The sequence below is a fragment of the Myotis nattereri genome (genome assembly GCF_964212035.1).
Source record: "Myotis nattereri genome assembly, chromosome: 4".
In the NCBI taxonomy this organism is placed as follows: Eukaryota; Metazoa; Chordata; class Mammalia; order Chiroptera; family Vespertilionidae; genus Myotis; species Myotis nattereri.
This window is the reverse complement of record NC_138079.1, coordinates 90,137,909-90,160,616: the sequence shown is the minus strand read 5'-3', so window position 1 is coordinate 90,160,616 and position 22,708 is coordinate 90,137,909. Positions and strand designations below refer to the sequence as shown.

Here is a 22,708-nt window from a genome sequence, read left to right as displayed (position 1 = left end):
GGAGGCCAGGGTGGCTGGAATGGAAGGAGTGAGGAAGGGAGGAAGAAGACAGAAGGACAGAGAGATGATGGGGCAGATTGTACCGGGCCTGGTGGGCCACTCTGGGTGACAATTAGCCCCACTCTGGGTGAGGTTCTGAGCAGAGGAGAGGTGTGGTGCCTTTGGCTACAATGTTGAGAAGAGTTCCCAGGGGGCAGGGTGGAAGCAAGGGACCTGTTGAGGCTGTGGCAGTCAATCATTGAGAGCTGACAGAGCTTGGACCATGGTGATAGGAATGGATAGGCAGCCTGATAAACTCCTTAGGCCCTAAAATAGAGGGTAAATGTGTTTTTCATCACACATCTTTAATTACAGAATTTGAAAATGGTTACTGTAGCGAATTAGCTAGATAGAGCAAATCCCAAAAGAAAATAATAGTCTTTCCTAAACGGACCACCCAGTGTTACAGTTATTGAAAATATTAGATTTCAATTGTTTTCTTGTAATCTTACATTTGAAAGTGCTGCGCTAAGGGAGTTTGCACTGGTAGGCGCTGGCGTTCAGGTGGCATGCTCCATGGGGTCCTGACTCTGCTTTGTGAGGTTCAGGAAAGCACTTGACTGTTGTGCTGTGCCCTGGAGCGGGTGAGAAGGGTGAGAAGATGAAGTTCTTGCATGCTTCAGGGGCCTGTGGAGAAGAGCAGGAGCAGTTGAGTGAGGAAAGACACGTTTTTAAACAAAGAGGTGAAGGGAATTTTAGGTATGAGAGGGCCTGTAAGCTGCCTGAGGTCAGCCTTACTCTTCACTGTATTCCTAACATGTGACTTAGTGCCTGGCACATTGTAGGTACCTAAAGTGTTTGTTGAGTGGATATATGTATTAAAAAGTGGGTAAACCACATCTTTTTAGAAGGATGAAGAAAGACTACCTGAATAAAAAGGAAGCCATTTTATTTTTTTCAAGCTCTCTCAAATGCTGTGGCATATATGCATTCATTCATTCATTCATTCATGAGTTATTTATTGAATGCCTACTATGTACCAGTGACTAAGATGGAAGAAGTCTTCATCTCTATGGATCTTACATTTCTAATGGGAGGTAAACAACTATAATAAATCAAACAAGGACATTTCAGATATCCATCATTTTTTGATGAAGCCAATAGATTAGTATGATGGACAGTGACTGGCTGGGGTGGGAGGCAGGGACTACTGAGATATGATAGTTAGGGAAACCTTTTCGGAGGTGGTGACTGTTTGAACTGAAACCTGATTGATGAAAATGAGTGGCTTCCTGCCAGATCTTGTCTAGGTGTGGGAGAAGATCCAGGCTGAGGAAGCTGCTGGTGTGGAAGCCCCTGTGAGGGATGCATGTGGTGCACCCATGTGGCCAGCTTGAGGAACCAAGAATCCGGGTGGCTGGAACATAGAGGCTGCAGAGAGAACAAAGCCATGGCCCTCAGGAGTGGGATGGGCAGACACAGATAACCCAACTACAAAATGCTGTGGGCAGTGCAGCAGCTGGGGTGGAGTCGTTAAGGACTTGAATTCAGGGTGTGGTAGGAAGAGGCAGGAGAAGGGCTTGGGAGACCTTGCTGAGGTGAAATCCCCAGGACAGACTGATGTTGAAGTGATGCTGGGTTTAAGCTTGGGGGGCTGGAGAACTCCAAAATGGGACGTCTGGAGGGAGGAGGAAGGAAAGGAGAATGGGTAGGGAGGCTCTCACCAATCTGACTTGGTGATCTTTAGCTGGGGAAGTAAATCTATAGATCTGTTTTATTGAATTATTGGACATACATCAATATGTCAACTGTTGAGAATTCAAGGAAGGAGACAGACTCAGGGAATGTGCTGCCAGTGGGGGAGCCACTTGTGTAGGTGAGCTGAGAAGGAGCGTGGCTGGCATACGGGACTGGGAGAAGCCAGTGTGGGAGATGTGCTGAGCGATGCCGTGAGTGGTGGCATGAGTGGCATAAGGGAGACGTTTGCAGCTCATGCATGAGAACCTTCTTCCTGTTCTTCATCTGCCAGCCCGTGTTCCACGTCATGGGATTCTCTGTCACTGGGCGGGTCCTGAATGGGCCCAAAGGAGAAGGTGTTCCGGAGGCAGTCGTCACTCTGAATAACCAAATCAAAGGTAGGCAAACGTGTTGGCCCCTGGGGCTAGTGTTTGATCACAGACAAATGGAAAGGAAACAAAATCCTAATGACTCTGTGAAAATATGTCAGCTTTCTGTCTCACGTGTTCCTGTGAATATGGAGGGCTAGGCAGTTCTTTTTTGGCTCATCTTTTGTTGGCGTGTTTTGTTTTACAGTCAAAACAAAAGCTGATGGCTCATTCCGTCTGGAGAACATAACCACTGGCACATACACCATCCATGCGCAGAAAGAGCACCTCTACTTTGAAACTGTCACAATCAAAATTGCACCTAACACTCCTCAGCTGGCTGACATCATTGCCACGGGGTAAGGTTATCATGTTTGGGTCTGGGAGCGCCAGTGCTTATGTCAGCAGCCAGCAGAAAACAAAGTCTCCTTTGATCTGACTGTTTCTGCCAAGGATCCACATGCAGTCTCAGACTCCTTTTGAGAAATTCAGGCTGAAAGATTATTGCTAAGTCTTATCCACTGAAGGTACTTACATGCTGGATTCTTTTTTTTTTTTAAATATATATTTTATTGATTTTTTACAGAGAAGAAGGGAGAGGGATAGAGAGTTAGAAACATCGATGAGAGAGAAACATCGATCAGCTGCCTCCTGCACACCCCCTACTGGGGATGTGCCCGCAACCAAGGTACATGCCCTTGACGAATTGAACCTGGGACCCTTGAGTCCGCAGGCCAACGCTCTATCCACTGAGCCAAACTTGTTAGGGCACATGCTGGATTCTTAAAGAAAAGGATCTTTCGTGTCGGACTTCACATCTGTGGGGACTTCCATGGCCTAATTCTTGAAGACTTCGGAATATGTTATAGTTGGTTGACGAGGTTTGTTGTAAGATGCTCTGAACTGTTGTCATAGTTTTTCCTGCTTTGTTGTATTTATTGCATTTGAGGGGACATCCTGTGGTTGAATTTGTGTAGTTTTATCAGGTAGTGATAACGTGTGGTGCAGTGAACCCAGGCCTTGGAGTCACATCTCAGATCTTTCTCGCACTTGTGTTACCTGTAGAGTGGGAATGCTGCCGTCTTTCTTGAGAGTAATAGGTGCTCAATAACTTAAACGGAGAGGGACAGCGTCTGCTTGGAGAGAGGCAGCATGAGCAGGTGCATAGTTTCTGAGCAGCAGGTGTGATGGTGGCATAAAGCTTGGTGTTGCTGGTGCATGAAGTGCTGGGCAGGCAGAGGAGGGGCAGACCTCCTCACACCCCGTTGGAAGTTGAGGGCTTTCTCCGCTGGGGGCCCGGGGGCCAGTGAACAGTGTGAGCATGGAGGGAACACGGGTAGACTTTTGTGTTTAGTGAGGCACTCCGGTGGCATGGTGGAGGATGGCTTTGAAGGGGACAAGACTTGGAGACAAGAGGCCTGAAAAGAGAGTTGGTGAGGGCTTGCCTTATAGGGAAGGGAAGGACAGATGGGGGTTTCCGTTTTGAGGGGCAGGATGACTGTGGTGCCACCGGCTGTGGGTAGGGAGAGCCAGTTAGATGATGGGGGTTCAGTTTTGGAGTCTGTAGGGCCACTAGGTGGAGCTCTCCAATAGATCCTTGAATGGAAGGTAAATCCTAAAGATTTTGCTGCAGGTGGCAGCCAGAAGTAGAATTGGGAAATCAGTACACCAGAAATGAAATGCCAGAGTTTGAAGGGTGGGTTTTAGGTATGAAGTAGTGCCCGATGGGCAGGGAGATCCAGGAAGCTGAGCCATGAAAACACAGTCCATTTGCCTGGTCAAGGTTGGGATTTAGTGTCAAATGGGAAATCAGGAAGTACATCAACTGTGGAACCTGGTACCATGTCTGTCATGGAGCTCAGGACGCAATTCTTGAACTTATGTCCTCCCTCTTCCCCTTCATAAACATTTTGAACAGCTACTCTGGGTGAGGCACTGTTAGAAATGCCAGGTATATAACAGTAAAAAGAAACCTAACATCCCAAAGCCAGGGCTTTCATCTTACTGGGGAGACAGACTCAAGACGGGTAAATTTGTGATTGTAAATGAAAGTAGGTGTGTGCTGGGCAGAGACCGGGTGCTCTGAGAGGACTTGATTTAAATGGGGAGCTATGGGAGGCCTCTCTGGGTCACTGGGACCCTCTGGAGGACTATAAGTTAGCTAAGTGAAGAACTTCCCAGGTAGAGGGAACAGCCTGGGCACAGGCCTGGAGGGGGAGAAGGGCGCTCTCTGGAAGACAGCCAGCGTGGCTGGAGGCAGTGGTGAGATGGGAGAGCTGTGTGACTTGCAGCCGTCTTGTGGAGATGGGCTTATCCCCAAATGCAGTGGAAAGCTGTTGAAGAGTTTTCAGCAAGCAAGTGCTATGGATCAGGTCATTTTAGAAAGGTTTTTTATTTTTTGGCTGCTGTGTGAAGCATGGATCAGAGGGAAGCCAGAGTACCTAATGGAGGGACTAGAAAGAAGGTGGTGACGGTTGTCTGGAGGAGATATGGTGGTGCTGGGACCAGGTGCTGGCAGGGAGGAAGTGAGAAGTAGAGATTTGACAGGTAGTATGGAGAGAGAATCAATGGGTCTTGTGTTGTCGGAGTCCCAGGTTGCTTATTTGAACAATGGGGTGGATGGAGGAAGTGCAGTTCATGGAGAGGGGGAACTACATCTATATTTATTTTCTTTAAAATGGAATATAGGGGTCAAAGAAAGAAAACATTTGTTGAGCACCATTGGGGAAATTCATCATTTTCCTTTTGGACCAACGTGGCACATTTGCCTTTTAATTTATTGTTTGTTACTTAAAAAAAAATCTCAATTTATTTGAAAAACAAACTCTTTGACTTCTGTCCAAATGACTATGAGGATATAGTTATTCCACAATACACCAAAATTAACAGTTTTTATTCATAAATTATTAAGCCCCAATGAAAGAATTTATTGACACACATCAATTTTTAAGGCCTTCAATATAACAAGTATTCTCCTACCAGTTTTTTTTTTTTAGTTTATTTTTCTAAACTAAACCAATATACATTTGAGGTTTAGGGTAACTGGACACTTCTCTCTTTTATTTTAAATTAATTTTTTTATTATAGTTGAAATATAATATGGACACTTCTCTTTAATTGGGAATATGAGCTAAAACAGATCTTATGCTTAAAATATTTAAAACTTAGGAGAGATTCAGCTTGAAGCAAATTAGGTGACATTCTCCCTGACGTGGACATGAATTAGGAGACCATGAAAGGTCCTTAAGAATAATTTATCAATATTCTCTTGTCCTTTTATTCCGAAAGTGTACAGTAGATGAATATGAGAACCAAAGTGCATACCCTTTCATCTACATCAGGGGCTAGCACACTTTTTCGGTAAAGGGTCTTAATGGTCTCTATGATGAACGTGCCATAGATAATTCCTAAATGAATAGGCAGATGGATAGCTATGGCTGTGTTCCAATAAAACTTTATTTAGGACACTGAATTTTGAATTTCATATCATTTTTATGTATCATGTAATATTCTTTTGATTTTATTTTTCCTTTAACCTTTTAAAAGTTAAAAGAATATGAAAACCATCCTTAGCTCACGTCCATACAAAACAAGGTGGCTGGCGGGCTGGACTTGGCCACAGGGCTGGACTTGGCCACTGGGCTATAGTTTTTGGCCCCCACACCAAAAAGCTCATTCGGCGGGGTCAGTCACTGAGAAATGACTGCTCTTTATTATTCCCAGATTTCACACACACAATATTCCACCACTTTGTTGTGCCTTCTGTTGTTTCTTTATTTGCTGCAGAGGGGTGTTCCATTATCTAGTTCACCCATGATTATCCAGCGTTGAATCCAGCGCTTTGTTATCTTTCTGTCAGAATCGACAACTGATTTTTATCTAAAATGATTCTTTAAGATTAGAAAATTTAACCTTTAGTCCGTTGAGGAAGTCGTCACGGCCTTCAGCTGTGGTACCTTACTGTACTTGGACACATCAGCTGACGGAGAGTGAAGAGCATCACTGAGGATGGTCTTCGTTGGTCTTCCTCAGGGTGTGGACGTGCTTTTCAGGGGCCTCTCCAGACACACTTTGGAGCCCTTTACACACTGCTCATGCGGCCTGGTCGGAATCATTTCCTTAATAGGGCTTGTCAATTACAAGTTGCTTTTCTTGGCTCCTTGCTCCTAAGGAGTTTAGCTTTAGCTTTGCATTTTTCTAACTTAATTACCTTTTATGTTCAGATCTCCCAGATTGCTCCTCTTATCCACACATTATATGTAATCACAGGCGAGGAAGTTGTCTTTGATAACTGCCTTGTTTTATGGCCTTGGTAATACCACACTTTCTTAGGCAGCTTACAGCTCTTGCTTTTAAGGACTGGCCCATATTCTCAGTCCGAGGCTGCTCCATCGCCAAAGATTCAGTTACCTGAAACATTTTTTTATCACCTACAGATTTTCTAAAAATCACTTCCACCGTGGGGGTTTGTCAGATGTCACCCAGAACACACACACAGCCCTTCATTGGGCCCCCGCTCTGACTTTTCCCTTATTAGAAAGAGGTCCGATCTTTCCGAAGGTTGCCTTTAAAACTGGAACCATTTGGGCTGCATTCCTGTCTTTTAAGATGAATCTAGTCTCAGGGACAAGGGCTGGAAGATGGACATGTAATTTTGGTTGATAAGCACCTTTCCTGTTATAATTGAGTTCTCATGCTGGAATGAATGGTCCCTTTGTTGCAGGTTCAGTGTCTGCGGCCAGATATCAATCATTCGTTTCCCTGACACTGTCAAGCAGATGAGTAAATACAAAGTTGTCCTGTCTTCTCAAGACAAGGACAAGTCTTTGGTCACCGTGGAGACGGATGCTCATGGATCATTTTGTTTTAAAGCAAAACCAGGGACCTACAAAGTACAGGTATGATGAGTTTTATTCTAGTTAAGATATTTGAAAAGAGCATTGATTTTTCAAAGGGTTATTATTAGCCAGAATGCGTTAGGGAAGGAGCATTTCCATTCCCAACTTCTTATGTTGACATCTTCACATTCCTGCATGTCACTGTGAGTGGAGCAGACAGGCAATCAGTTTAAAAATGATGGGACAGGCCTTTCTCTTTTCCAGTGTGATGTTTATTAGGGCTTAGTATCCGGCTGCCAATCACACCTCCACCTTCTCAGGCTTTTGGCTGCTGCAGAATATCCATGATTCCCAAAGGAAATTAAAATGAACTCTTTATTAATGGCAGCTCAGTAACTTCCACAGTGCATGGCTTCTGGAACTTGAGGCCTTTTCCTGCCTTGCCCTGAATGGGAGATGCTGGGCAGGCACCACTGGTTTCTCCATCTGGGCAAGCAGAGAGGCTGCGAGACTTCGGCCCTTGGTCTCACTGCACGGTGAGCACAGATGAGGCCAGCAGGCAGGAGACGCAACAGGACCAGAGGTCAGCCCACTGTGCCTCTCAGTGCAGAGGCCGTGCCCACGGGGAAAGGCCGTGTCTCAGTGGATTTCACACCCTCACCCATCAAGTCAGCTGCTGCTCCTCCTCCCTGAGAAAGAGCAAGTGAGGGAATGGAGCGGGCTGGGAAGGTTCCTTTTATGACTTGCTCTCCTCTAGGGCAAATAGGATCCCTCCCTCTGAGGACCTGTGTGGGAGAACAGTGTCTCCCTGCTTCCATCGCACAATGTGGTATGTGGACTGACAGCTCCTTTACTAGACAGCAGCTTCTTGCAAAGCTGGCCACACTGACAAGCCTTTGGAAGCCCTTCAGAGCAGGGACTTATCCAAGGAAGGGCAGTTCCGAAATGTAATCTTTACCAGGGATGAAAAACGTGACCATTGCCTTCTTTCCCAGTCCCTCTCATTAGCCTGAGAAAGGCCCATAGAAGAAAAGGAAGAAGAAAATGGCGTAATTTCACTATTGGGCACCCAAGCAGCGTCGGCAAGTTCATAGCTTATGTCACGTGTGACCTCAAGCCAGGAAAAGGTTGTGGGATTAAGTGTGGTTTCCACCCCGTGTTCAGGTGATGACCACAGCTCGGGTGTCGATCTGGAGAGTTATGCCCAATGGGCTTTTGTTTGCACTAAGGCACTGCTGGGGATGGGTTTTTTGTCTAATTAGAAATGTGTTGTCTTCACACTGGCTACTTGCATATTTGTTGTGAGTGTAAAACTCGGCCTAGAAATGAACCTTTGTCCTTGGAAATGTTTGACCTTGGGCCCAGATGAATGTTCTGGTGCCTCGTAGGCCAGAGGAGCAGCAACCCTGGTATAGCTGATGTTGCCCTGTGTTCCCACAGGTGGTGGTTCCTGAGGCAGAGACCCGAGCGGGGCTGACATTGAAACCCCAGACATTCCCTCTCACTGTGAAGGACAGGCCTGTGATGGATGTGGCCTTTGTGCAGTTTTTGGCATCAGTTTCTGGGAAAGTCTCTTGTTTGGGTAAGATGTCCATGGCAAGCAGGAACAGATGGTTTCACAGAAGCAGGCCTGTGGGGGTGGGGGTGAGCTTCCCCTCACGGGGCAGCGTTAAAGATGAAGGCAGAAGCTGCTCCTGGGCAGTGGTTTGGAGGGTCATATTGCATCTAGTTCTTTTTGAAAAATTGCCACAGTGCGTCATAGAAACATTTCTCTGGGAGTCGTTCTGCTTTGGCTCCTGAAAGAACATGTGGGTCTCTTTTTCTCCCTCTGGCTCTGAAAGGAAGGTGGAATTAGGCCCCGGTTTCAGTCCCAGCTCTGTCACTCTCCAGGTAGGAGACTCAGCATTTACTTTCCCAGCTTCTGTTTTCCTTCTGTTAAATGGCAGTACTGCTGCTGTCAGAGGGTTTTAATGAAGGTTAAATGTGGTCATCAAGAGACAGTGTAGCACAGTGACTACATAGACTCTGAAACCGGACCACATGGGCTCGAACCTTTGCTGTGTGACCTGGGGCAAATTAACTCTCTTTGCTTTGAGTCCTTTATCTATAATATGGAGATGATAATAGTACCTGCCTCATAGGCTTGTTGTGACAGTCAAATGAGTTAGTGTATGTACATATAGCCTTTAGAAGTCCTCGGGACACAGCAAGAGCTATTTAAATCTTTGCTATTATTAGTAATCCTATATAATAAGAGAGGAATAGGCTAATTATCCGTTATGCTGTAACGAATCTACAAGTGGTAGAGAGCTACAGGAGGGCGGGGCAGCAAGCTATGAGTGGTGGGAGGAGGAAGTGGTTGGAAAGCTACAGGAGGGCGGGGAGGTGGGCAGAGAGCTACAGGAGGGCGGGGAGGTGGGCAGAGAGCTACAGGAGGGTGGGGAAGTGGGCAGAGAGCTACAGGAGAGCGGGGGAGGTGGGCAGAGAGCTACAGGAGGGTGGGGACGTGGTTGGAGAGCTACAGGAGGGTGGGGAAGTGGGCAGAGAGCTACAGGAGGGTGGGGAAGTGGGCGGAGAGCTACAGGAGGGCGGGGAGGTGGGCAGAGAGCTACAGGAGGGTGGGGAAGTGGGCGGAGAGCTATGAGCAGCAGAGAGCTACCATCGGTGGTGGGTGGGTGGCCAGCTGAGGCAAGTGGCAGCGAGCTACTCACATGCGTAGGGCTACTAGTATAATATGATGATGATAGGCCCAGTTCTATGCCTAGTATAAAGTGGGTATTAAGTAAGTTTTCCTCACCTTTCTCTCTTTCTCTGGCTCCTCTTGGTGCGCCATAAATACTACTTTGCCCATTTCAGTAGATGGTGGAGCTGCTTTCCCGGTGGTGGCTTCCGTGCTTGGTACTGATGTCCAACATGGGGGGCTTTTTAGAATCAAGCAGCTACATGTTAGCTTTAAAGGAACCCTGGCACTGGCCTTCAGGAGATAAAAGATAGCAAGCAGCACGCAGAGGTCAAACGTGTGCTCTGGTTCATGAGGGCAGTCAGATGAGGCCCTCCTGTCTTTTCTCTGCAGACACCTGCGGCGACCTGCTGGTGACCCTGCAGTCCCTGAGCCGCCAGGGCGAGAAGCGGAGCCTCCAGCTCTCCGGCAAGGTCAACTCGATGACTTTCACGTTTGACAATGTGCTCCCTGGAAAATACAAAAGTAAGACACCAAGACAGCCTCTCCTGGCCCTCACATGCCCTCATGGCCTTCTTTCTAAGCGTCTAAAACCCAGCTCCCAAATTGCATCCCAAATGTATACTATTACTTGTTTAGCTCTTCTCTGACCTGTGACCTTGAATGTGCTTTATTTAACTGAGGCTCTAAGAACCAGCTGCCACCATATCAGGATAGGCCACACTCTTCTCTTTTGGGAGGGTGCCCTCACTCATGCCATTTTATTTCTAAATGCTGAAAAAGCAAGTGTGGAATGATAACACAGTGTGCTGCCATTAGCAGCTGTGTGACCTTGGCCATCCTTGAGACTCAGTTTTCTCATCTGTAAAAGAGGAGTGATAGACTTTCTGCAGGAGGTAAAACTAAATGAAATACAGGTGTAAAGCTCTTGCACCGTGCCTGGTAAAGCAGTGGGTGCTGGCAAACACTGGTTCTCTTTTCCCTGAGTTTCTCAAGAAGTACTCATTGCCATATTGTATTTCTGCTTTTTCAAAGCTCAGCTTGGAGCTGCTGGCAGAGAATAGCTTGTAAAATCTCCTTTTTCTGGGGAATTACATTTTCCATTATATCAGGTGTTGGCAAACTATGGCCTCAGGGCCAACAGCCTATTTTTATAAATTAAGTTTTATGTGGACACAGCTATGCCCATTTGTTTATATATTGTTTATGGCTGCTTGTATACTGTAAACAATTGAATAGTTGGGACCATGTGGCCTACAAAGTTGACAATATTTGCTCTGTGGCTCATGACAGAAAAAGTTTGGTGATTTCTGAATATCTTACTAGTAGCCTGATGTTTAAACACAATTGAATTTCTGTCTTGGTGATTTTAATGGCCATTGGTTTCAATTTTTCTTTAGTAGTTACTTCTAAGCATTGCTATTTGTGTGTGTGTATTATGTTTGCTGATATGTATGTATATACATATGTATGTATGCATATTTAAAGTGTGTATATGTATACACACATTTTTAAATAATTAGTGAATTCATTATAATTTTTTCCAGTGGTATTCCAGGAGTGGTGTGCTCTATGCCCATGTGTCTCTTTGTGTTGTGTGCTTTTCCAGTAAGCATCATGCATGAAGATTGGTGCTGGAAGAACAAGAGTCTGGAGGTGGAGGTTCTGGAAGACGACGTGTCAGCGATTGAGTTTAGGCAGACGGGCTATATGCTGAGATGTTCCCTTTCTCATGCCATCACTCTGGTATGTATGGCTTCTGAGGATCCTCTTATTTGGAAGGGCACGTGCCTTTGGAGAGCAAGAATGACTAGTGTGCCAAGAAGATTATAACCATAGTCTAGTCAGATTTCCTTTTCTGCCCCTCCACTCAGCCACCTAATATGGAAAGCTTCATTAGGAAGCATTTAAAATACCTCAGTGGAAGATGCTTTTATTTAGGTCACTTCCTGGCCTCACATTAAATCCTAACTGATGATTTGGGGGAGTCATTGATATAGTGCAAAGCACAGTGGTTGTGTAGCCTTGGGCAACTTCATTTAATGTTTCTGAGCCTCATTTTTCTCCTCTAAAACTGAGATCATAATATCCACTTCTCAGGGTTATAGGGAGGTTTAAGTAAAGCTTTAATGCATTTAAAATTTCCTTGGTATATACCGCTATTATTAACAGGTGTAGCTGACTGAGTTTCTCTGGTATATTTATTTTGGTTAAGAGGACAGAACTGTTAGACAGGATCTTATTCTCTTGTTGATGTAGTCTCCCTGGCCTGATAGGTAGTATACCAGATGGATTTCTGGAAAGGAAACATTGTGCAGACCTATAGAGGTCCATTTGTGAATTTTATATAATTTTTTGACTTGAAGCATTGGTAAATGTCATTGTCAGGTGCCAGTAGAGAAACCGAGGCAAATTGCAATTAAGTGACTGCTATGTTAGATGCTGAGGAATTGAAAATGGTGAATAAGTGATAGACATTTAGGAAACCAGTTGAGAATAAGTGATAGACATTTGGAAGCCATTCCTTCCCTTAAATCCTCCATTACATTTCTGTTTCCCTTAGAATAAGATCCACATTCCTTAATGATGGCCAACAAGGCCCACCCCCAACTCCCATCTGACCTCCTACCACTTTCTACCTTGCTCACTCTGCCTCAGCACACGGGCCTTCTCCCAATCCACAGTAAGCTCGCTCCCTTCTCTGGGCCTTTACACATGCTCTTCCCTCTGCTTGGAATGCTGTGTCTTCTCCAGAAATGTTTGCACTTGCTTATTCTCATCATTCAGGCTGCAGCCGCAATGTTTCCTACTCAGGAGAGGCCTGCCCTGAGACCAACAAGCTAAAGACACCGACGGGGATCACTCTATATTCAGATCCCTGTGTATTTTCCTTATAGCTCTATTACTTACTAACTGAAGTCCTCTAATTCCTTTGTTGACCACATTGATTTTCTGTCTACCTATGTTAGAATGTAAACCACTTGAGAACAGGAGCCCTGTCAACAACCAAAGCCCAGCTCTGGGTCTATCACAAAGCAGGTGCTCAATAAATGTTAGTCGACCAAATGAAAAAGAGCACGTTTTTGTTGGAAGTTTTTGAAGGTTTTTAATTTTCCTGTGGCACCCAACTGCTCAAATGATTAATGGGCAAAACAGATGACTGGTTCTGAAACAGAAATATTATTAATCATCTTGTGTCTCCATCTCCCCCGGTAAGTCATTGTATTGGCTTTGGTCCCTTAGGAGTTTTATCAGGATGGAAATGGACCTGAGAATGTGGGGATTTATAACCTCTCCAAAGGAGTCAACCGCTTCTGCCTGTCCAAGCCTGGTGAGTCTGGGAGGATTGATGTGCTACGTGCTAGGGAAACAGAGAGGCACCAGAGGATGGTTTTAAAGGCATTTCTCCCACCTCAGTTCTATTTGCATCAAGCTATCAATTTTGGCTGTGGTCAGTGCACTCTTGTTTTTCTATCTCTTTCCTCTGCAAGGGGTAGTGTTTTTACCCAGAGAATTAGAGCTGGGGCCTGGCAAGTCTCTTGGGTTTCAGTTGAGTAGACCGCTGGGCCGTTTCACTTTTTTTTTTAAATTTACTTTTCAATTACAGTAGATATGTAATATTATTGTTATTATTATTTTAAATATATTTTTATTGATTTCAGAGAGGAAGGGGGAGGGAGAGAGAAATGGAAGCATCAATGATGAGAGAGAATCATTGCCTCCTGCTCACCCCACACTGGGGATTGAGCCCACAACCTGGGCGTATGCCCTGACTGAGAATTGAACCGTGACCTCCTGACTCATAATTTGATGCTCAACCATTGAGCCACGCCAGCCAGATGACATGTAATATTAGATTAGTTTCAGGTGTATAACAAAGTGATTAGACCCTCTCAACTATAAAAATATACTATGGGCCAATAAATATTGGATCATCTCCCACTGTGCTTAAAATACTTTGGTGGCTTCTCTCTCTTTTAACAACTTTGAGATGCAGTTTGCAGACCATTAAATTCACCCATTTAAAACATACAATACAACCATTTTTAGCAATTTTACCAAGTTGAACAATCATCACTATAACCCACTGTAGAACATTTTCATCACCTAGTAATATCCTTCATACGTGTTTATAGTGAATTTCCTCTCCAGGCACTAATCAATTTTTTGCCTTTATGGATTTGCCTTTTTTTTGGACAGTTCATATAATTGAGAATCATACAATTTTGTCTGGCTCCTTTCACTTAGCATAATGTTTTTGAAGTTCCTCGTAATGTTTTGGATTCCATATTATAGCAGGTATTTATAGCTTATTCTTTTTTATTGTTAAACTAGAGGTCCGGTGCATGAAATTTGTACACAGGAGGGGAGAGTCCCTCAGCCCACTCTGCACCCTCTCCAATCCAGGACATCTCTCACAATTCAGGATGCTGGCTCCTAGCCACTCACCTGCCTGCCAGCCTGATCCCTCTAACTGCTCTCCCCTGCCGGCCTGATCCCCCTAACTGCTCTCCCCTGCCGGTCTGATTGCCCCTAACCACCTCTGCCTTGGCCCCGCCACCATGGCTTTGTCCAGAAGCACATCTGGAAGGTCAAATAAGCATATTACCCTTTTATTAGTATAGATAGTATTCCATTGTGAGGGATACAATTTCACATTTTGTGTATCCATTCACTACTTAGTAGATACCTAAGTTGGTGAATATTTCCAGTTTTGGGCTATTATGAATAATGTTGCTATGAATATTTGTGTACTTTTGTGTGAACATCTGTTTTCATTTTGGGATGATAAATGCTTAGGAATAGAATTGCTGGATCATATGGTAAATTTATGTTTAATTTTTTTAAGAAATTACCAAATTGTTTTCCAAAGAGGCTATATGTACCATTAGATATTCCCGCCAGCAATGCATGAGGGTTCCTGTTTTTCCACATCTTCACCAGTATTACTTACTGTCTGTCTTTTTGACTATAGCCATCCTGCTAGGTATAAAGTAATATCTCGTGGTTTTATTTTGCATTTTTCTAAAGAATGATTCAGTGACTTCTCTTGGTTCTCAAGATGAAATACAAAGTCCTTAACCAGACCTTGAGCTCCCGTATAATCCAGCCTGCCTGCTCTTCTCTCTGCTCCAGGCACTGTGTCCTTATGTGTTTCAGTTAGGATGCCTTTGGCTGCAAGTAACAGAATCTGTACAATAGTGCCATTAAGATGTGGGGCTTAATTTGGCTTGATAACCAATTCTGGCAGCTGTGGCTACAAGCATGGGTTTGGTGGCTGGTAGAGCTTAGGGTTGGTGTCTTTATGATTCTTTTAGCCTTTTCCCTTGTGTTTTCAAGATGGCTGCCATCTTGTTATGGTTAAGGCAGAAAGACCAGGAGAGGGACAGGCAAACATTTTCCATGCCTCCTCCTCCAGTAAACTTCCTATATGTCTTATTAGCCAGAACCGTGTCACATGGTCACTTATAGCTGCAAGGGAGGCTGGGACAGTTGGCTATGTTGCTGAGGCTGGACACATTGCCACCGTAAACATAACCCGGGTCTGCTGTCAAGGAAGGAAGGACAGCTGTTGGGGAAGCACCAAGCAAGCCCTTGATTTAGATGTTCTTGCTTAAGTGCTCTCCCTGTCCTCACATTCCACTCTTCAACCAGCTGTGCCTTCCCACTGTCACTTCTTGGTTCAGGTATTACCTTCCAGGGGTGGGAGGGCTCTCAGTGTCATTTATATCTCCCTGTCATGCTGCTGCTCACAGCATTCAGTTCTTTCCTTTACTGCACTTAGCTCATAACTGGTCTGCAATAGTTTTCAGATGCCTCCCTCTGTAGACGGTAAGCCCCTGATGGCAGGGGCCTTATCTGTTTCCTGCTCTATGTACCGTACCTAGCACAATACCTGGCTTGTAGTAGGTCCTGGTGCATTAATATTTGTCAAATGGAAGAGCAAATAAAATGAACAGAGAAACCAAATTTCTTTCTACTAGGAGCTGCACTGGGGCTTACACTGTGTGATGCACACAGCAGAGGTGGTTTGAACTAATGTCAGTTTTTATAGGACATATTGCAAAAATGTGGGTTAATGACCATTCGGTGGGAATACATTGTTAGACTTTTCTCCTTTCTGAAATTGACTGTATTTCTCTGGCAAATGATGCCATATGCCCCTATTTGAGTGTTACCCTCATAAACTTCTGGCATGAGAGTGTTTTCTGTGATTGGTTCATAATTTTCTGGGCCTTCCCCTGCCCCATGCCCTGTTTAGGAATATTTATGGGAAGGAGCTCAGGCTATGGTTATCTTTTGAATGTGTAACAGAATCTGTTAGGTAGAAAATTCTCCGTCTTAGTTGTTGTAGTAATGCCCTTCCGTTCCTTCTTGTGCACATATCTGTTAGCTGGGTCTGTGTGGATTAAACTACTGTGCATTGTTAAGTTATAGAAAGGAACATCCTGAGCTTGTCAGTAGGCCATTAACTGGTTTGGGTCATGGGTAAGATGCCATCGTATATTGTGGGTCTTCAACTGAGGTGGTGCCTTTGGATTTCAAATGTTGGAATTGCTTAGCATAGTAGATGCCCTTCTCTGAAAATGCCTTTTGCTTTCCTGGTTACAGGTGTGTACAAGGTGACCCCACGCTCCTGCCACCGGTTTGAGCAAGCGTTCTACACCTATGACACGTAAGCTGGGGCTTCTCTGCTCTGTGTGTTTGTGTGACTTCCATAGAGAATGAGTGTGTGTCTCTTCTTTAGTCATTTCTGAGAACAAAAGGAATTTCTTGTAGTTTTTCTGGAAGAGGTTAAGGTTAGGCATTAAAAAGTTTCTAGATAAGGATTTTAAGATGCTTGGGGAAATTAATATTATTTTCTTTTTTTTAAATTAAAGCATTTTTATTTTCCAATTACAGTTGACGTTCAATATTATTAGTTTTAGGTGTACAGCATAGTAGTTAGACATTTATATAATTTATGAAGTGATCCCCCCAGTAAATCTTGTACCCACCTGGTACTATATATAATTATTACTATATATTTTTTAAAATATATTTTTATTGATTTCAGAGAGGAAGGGAGAGGGAGAGAGAGAAACATCAGTGATGAGAAAGAATCATTGATTGGCTGCCTCCTGCACGCCCCACACTGGAGATCGAGCCCACAACCCAGGCATGTGTCCTGACCGGGAATCCAACCGTGACCTCCTGGTTCATAGGTCGACACTCTACCACTGAGCCACGCCGACAGGCTAATTATTACAGTATTATTGACTATATTCTCTATGCTGTATTTTTCGTATCTGTTGTAACTGCCAATTTGTACTTCTGAATCCCTTCCTCCTTTTTTCACCCTATTCCCCACCCCCCCTTTCCCCTCTCATTACCCTCAGTTTTTGATCTCTGTATTTATGAGTCTATTCCTGTTTGGTTTTTGTTTATTTTGTTTTTTAGATTCCACATATAGGTGAACTCATATGGTGTTTGTCTTTCTCTGTCTGATATATTTCACTTAGCATACTACTTGGGTAAATTATTGAGAAAGTGGAGATAGGGACTCTTTCCCAAGAATTCTGTAAACCAAAGATGGAAGGCTGTGGTTTTGAAATGGATTAAAGATAATCTTTGTTAACTCTTCCTCCAGCCCTCACTGATAGGAATTTCTCAAGCTCTAGCCCACCATTTCTCCACTTTTACAAAGGCTTGTGGGTGTCACTGGGGATTCGAGTGTAAAGTTTTGGAGTAGAGAAATCGTTTATTCTTTAAAATCCCGATATATGTATTTCAGAAGTTATTTTGGCCTAAACTAAGAGCAATTTCATGTAGTCTATTTCAGGGTCAGGAAGGTGGCCCATAAAGGGTGTTGTTTGGCGTTGGGGACATTCAGGAGAATGACTAGGTGATATTGCCTGTGTTTTATTTCCACTTCTGTGATTTATAGGTCTTCACCCAGTATCTTGACGTTGACAGCCATTCGCCACCATGTCCTTGGAACTATCACCACTGACAAAGTGATGGATGTCACTGTAACTATCAAGTAAGACTAGTGTTTTGTGGTGGGCTGAGCAAGGGAGGATGGTGGGTGAGGCCTGGGGGCTTCTCTAATAGACTCTCTGAAAACTATTTTTGATTTCTTATCTCTAGGTGTATATACAAATGGCCTTCTCTCTCATACTGATGTGACATAGCCATAAATTAGCAGCAGCCTTGATCCTTTCCTTTTATGATTCACGAATTAACTTGGGATGAGGAAGAGCCTTCTGACAGCTCGTTTCAATGCCTTAAATTTCTGTTTGAACTCTTTATACTTCCTTTCTTTGCTAGAGGGAAAAAGTCTCTGGTTTATTCATTGTATTTCAAGTGTTTTAGCAAATTCAAAAATATTGCCTATTTTTCTTAGACCTTCTCTCAAGGGCTTGGAAAATAGAGATAGTACCTTATGTAGGAAAGGTCACGAGAGAGAAAGGACATGAAAGGCCGTGCCTCCCTGAAGGTCAGGTTCATGTGAATGTGACCTTTGAGAGAAATTTTGCATGTGGTGAGGTGACACCCCAGTTTTCTTAAACCCCAGTTTTCTTGAGAAATGAAAGTTTTAGCAACTTTCATTTTGAAAGTTTTGGCAATGGAAATCTGAGAACCTTTCTCTGTCCTTACCTTAGTTGAAGTTGCCTTTCCAGCTATATCTTAATCTTTTTGTCCACTGCCTTTTCACCCATCCATTCTTTCCGAAAGTATTTCTTGAGAGTCTTCGGTGTGACTGGTCGTAGGCCACAGCTCCTGCCCTAGACTCATGGGGGAGGCAGATAGTCCAAGAACCAGACACAGAGCTGAAAGATTACAAGTGCCATAGCACTTTGAATTTGAACTTGTTGGCGTTGGGGACATTCAGGAGAGTTAAGCTGGTAGGGGCCAGGCCATGTTAAGCCAGAGTGATCCTTTAATACCAGAGATCATATGACTCCTCTATTTCAAACTCCAGGGGTTTTTCCATTCTACTCAGAATGAAATCAAAGGTCTGTGAAGCCCCAGTCCCCTCAGGGCTCTCCTCCTCCCCCGACCCAAGGACTCTTCCCTGGGGCCCTTTCCCCAGGTTACCTTGGTCTCCTTGCTGTCCCTTGAGCTCCCCATCCAAGACTTCCAGGACTTTGCACTTGTCCTCTCCTTGCTTGAGACACTCCTCACCCTGAGAGCCACATGGCCCACTTTTTCCCTTCCTTCAGGATTATTTGATCCGAAAGGCCTTGGCTCACTCCCTAAAAATAGCACCCCCATGCTCCCAGCACTGTCTCCTTCCACACTACTTTATTTTTTTCATTGTACTTGTCATGTGACATCATTTTTCCTTTTCCTGCCTCTTCCCACTAGAATGAGGATTCGCCAGGGTTAGGGAATATTGCCTGTCTTGTTGAATGACTGTATCCAGTGCCTGGTTCTCTGGCAGAGGATGTTCTTAATATGTGTTGAATGAAAGGCGGCGGATGGCAGCCTGGGTAGAACTCATGTCCTTGGAAAATCTGCCATGGTTTCATCCAGCCATAAAGTCAATGGTATCTCATTCCAGCCCAGATCTCCCAAATACTACTACCATCACACAGAAATTCAGCCTTAATTTATTTTTAATATGTTTTTATTGATTTTTAGAGAGCGGAAGGGAGAGGAATAGAGAGATAGAAGCATCTATGAGAGAGAAACATTGATCAGCTTTCTCTGCACGCCCCCTACTGGGGAGCAAGCCCATAACCTCTTGGTTCATGGGTCAATGCTCAACCACTGAGCCACATTCTCTGGGCCAGTCTTTATTTTTAAAAAAAACTATTAATATATTCAAATCAGGAGAATATTTTGCCATGTGTGGTTCTATCAGGTGTTTAGTTTTGTTACCTATGGGCCGCTCCTTCCTTTCCTCCAGGTCTTCCATTGACAGTGAACCCGCCTTAGTCTTAGGCCCCCTGAAGTCTGTGCAGGAGCTGCGGAGGGAGCAGCAGTTGGCTGAGATTGAGAGCCGCAGGCAGGAGCGGGAGAAGAAGGGCAATGAAGAAGGTGGAGAAGGAAGCACCAAGCCCCCTGTCCAAGAGATGGTGGATGAGTTGCAAGGCCCCTTCTCCTACGACTTCTCTTACTGGGCCCGGTAAGCTCTCTTGGGCTTTCTCTGCAGTGTCCTCTGTTCTGATAGTCTTCCTAATGGAGGGACAGAGCCAGCCAAATTGAAGTCTTTTTATTATTTCAGGTCTGGAGAGAAAATCACTGTCACACCCTCGTCTAAAGAGCTGCTCTTTTATCCCCCTTCCATGGAAGCCACCGTCAGTGGAGGTAGGTGTCACCTCAGTGAGCCAGTGACACACCTTTGCAGTCGTTTCTTTGCTGCATTGAAACATTTATTCTGTGTTGTTGTTACAGAGAGAGCATCTTTGTAAGGCACATAGATGTTACTATTTGATGAAGGAATGAGTGAATGAATGAAATCAGTAAGAGTAACTTTTGCTGTCGGAAAGGGGAGATCTTTTTTGGAACAGGACTTGGTTTTTCTTGACATTACCAGGTTGACAGCAGAGGTCCGTGAAAAGCAAAATCATCAGTTGTGGAACATTAGTTAATTCTGTGTCTGAACTGTTTGTGCTGGTTAGGGCCCTTCTTTATTGGTAACTAGAGGCCCAGTGCATGTCATTTGTGCACTGGGTGGGTGGAGGGGGTCCCTCAGCCTGGCCTGCACCCCCTTGCAGTCCGGGACCCCATGGGGAGCGGGCCTAAGCTGGCAGTCAGACATCTCCCAAGGTGTTCTTAGCATTGCTGACCGCTGTACTCGCCAGCTGGGAGCCCAGCTTCTGGCTGAGCATCTGCCCCCTGGTGGTCAGTGTGCATCATAGCGACCAGTCATTCCACCGTTCAGTCAATTTGCATATTAGCCTTTTATTATATAGGATTAGAAGTAATTGCTTACTGAGTATTTGCCTTTTGGCTACTGATAGTTTTTTCTAGCATCATGGGTTCATTCAATACCGGGGATTTATGTGGCTTGTGTTTGGAAGTAGAGTTTGAAGAGCCTGCCTTCCCACGGGCAACCTGTCTGGGGTGGCCTTCCGTGTTGGGTCCTCCGAGGTCGAGCAGCACAACTCTTATCTGCTGTAAAGGCATCTCTCCCTGGTGGGCTGGTGAGAACCAAGAGAGAGGAGTCGTGAAACCCTGGCTTGCGTTAGGTTTACCTGTTAACGTTGTTGGCAGTTAAATAAGGCCTTTCCAGGATGGAGAGAGGCTTGGGCCACTTTTCCTTATTGAAGTTTCTGGAACATTAAACAACCTCATTTGGAGGTTAGCTTCAGATACCTCAGTTTTAGGCCCTTCTTATTGGGAAGTTCCCCACCAGAGGCTCCCGTCCTCTGCAGCTCCGTCGTATTCTTCTGTTCACCTCTTCCCTTTTAGAAAGCTGCCCAGGGAAGCTGATCGAGATCCACGGGAAAGCAGGCTTATTCCTGGAAGGCCAGATCCACCCAGAGTTGGAAGGAGTCGAGATTGTCATCAGTGAAAAGGGGGCAAGTTCACCCCTCATCACAGTCTTTACCGATGACAAAGGTGCCTACAGGTAAGCCGGGATTAGGAAACATTTGCTTGGGCCAGCTGGGGAGCCGGGATTTCCTGTGGTGAGGCGAGGCCGTCTCTGCATTGCTCTCTTTCTTCAGTGTCGGGCCCCTGCACAGTGACCTGGAGTACACCGTGTCCTCACAGAAGGAGGGCTACGTCCTGACTGCGGTGGAAGGAACCATAGGAGATTTTAAAGCGTATGCCCTGGCAGGCGTAAGCTTTGAGGTAACACTGTATGTTTTTAAAAAGCAGTTTTATTGAGGTGTAATTGACATACAATGTACTGCACATAAAGTGTATAATATGATATATCGCCAACATAGTCTCGACATAAGAACACACCCATGAAAACACCACCAAACACCCCCCAAAGTTTCCTTGTACCACTTGGTAATCCATCCCTCCCATCCCACCCCACTGATCTGATCTGGTTCCTATCACTGTGAATTAGTTTGCAGCTTCTAGAGTTTTATACAAATGGAATCATACAGGGTGGCCTCTTCGTCTGGCTTTTTTCACTCAGCGTAATTTGGAGATCTGTGACTTAAGCTTGTTTGCATGCCTTTTGGGAAGTGTTCCAAGCTTTCTCCCTCCACTGTTCTGTGTCAGAGGACACAGGGGTTCCTGCAGTGGTGTTTGAAGTCTCCCTCTCCTCTCTCCATCCTTCTTGGGAGGGAGATGCTGTGAGATGTCCGAGTAGGGCTATTTTCAACATGGAGGACGAAGGAAAAGAACGGCAGATCATCTCCCATGAAAAATGAAAATCCTGTATTGCAGATTACATCTTAAACTAAATTGAAAGATATTCAAACTTGGAAGAAATATTTATACCATAAATAATATCCCCAGTTTACAAGGAACTTCTTAAATTAATAAGAAAAAACTCAATAAAGAGAACAAAGGATACGAAAAGGCAATTCACAGAAGTAATACAAGTGAATAATAAACATAGAAGAAATGCTCAATTTTGGTGACTGAGGAAATGCAAAGGAAGTTACCATTGAAACACTGGGTTTTGGGTTAGATTTGCAATAATTAGGATCATATCCATGTTTTGGAGAGCGTGTATTTTTCCATGCATGGATGATTTATGGAGCATGCATGGCTATAGCCACTTGAGAGTTCAATTTGGTGGTATCTTTCTGAATTTAAAGTGCACATACCCAACGATTCTACTCCTAGGAATGGATTATTCAGGAAAAGAGAAAAACCTAAGTGCACAAAGATAAGCATGTTCGGGGATCTTTAGATTTTTCTCTCCTTTTCCACCACAAGACGGTTTACTGGCCTCTGCATCTGAATGCTATTCCACTGTTAAGCAATGAAGGCAAATCTCTGGGCTGATAGAAGAAGGAAAGGCAGGGTCTGAGGTTGAGGCAGAAAGCACGTGTAGTGTGTAAGCATGCCATTTTTCTTTTTTAATCCTCACCTGAGGATATTTTTTCCATTGGCTTCTAGAGAAAATGGAAGGGAGGAAGCATGGGGAGAGAGAGAGAGAAACATCAATGTGAGAGAGACTCATTGATTGGTTGCCTTCCGCACAC

General features: G+C 44.6%; 1 protein-coding gene across 1 annotated transcript in view; it reads left to right on the top strand.

Moving 5' to 3' along the window:
- The window catches only part of LOC308517734 (BOS complex subunit NOMO1), a 53,869-nt gene that overhangs the window by 17,250 nt on the left and 13,911 nt on the right, over positions 1-22,708 (top strand). Inside the window, exons 10-22 of the mRNA XM_081089063.1 lie at positions 2,009-2,114; positions 2,293-2,443; positions 6,808-6,982; positions 8,363-8,504; positions 9,996-10,127; positions 11,212-11,348; positions 12,846-12,933; positions 16,215-16,278; positions 17,530-17,625; positions 19,498-19,716; positions 19,816-19,898; positions 21,006-21,165; positions 21,263-21,389. Coding sequence (XP_080945189.1) covers positions 2,009-2,114; positions 2,293-2,443; positions 6,808-6,982; positions 8,363-8,504; positions 9,996-10,127; positions 11,212-11,348; positions 12,846-12,933; positions 16,215-16,278; positions 17,530-17,625; positions 19,498-19,716; positions 19,816-19,898; positions 21,006-21,165; positions 21,263-21,389 — 1,680 coding nt within the window. The remainder of the gene's footprint in view (positions 1-2,008; positions 2,115-2,292; positions 2,444-6,807; positions 6,983-8,362; positions 8,505-9,995; positions 10,128-11,211; positions 11,349-12,845; positions 12,934-16,214; positions 16,279-17,529; positions 17,626-19,497; positions 19,717-19,815; positions 19,899-21,005; positions 21,166-21,262; positions 21,390-22,708) is intronic.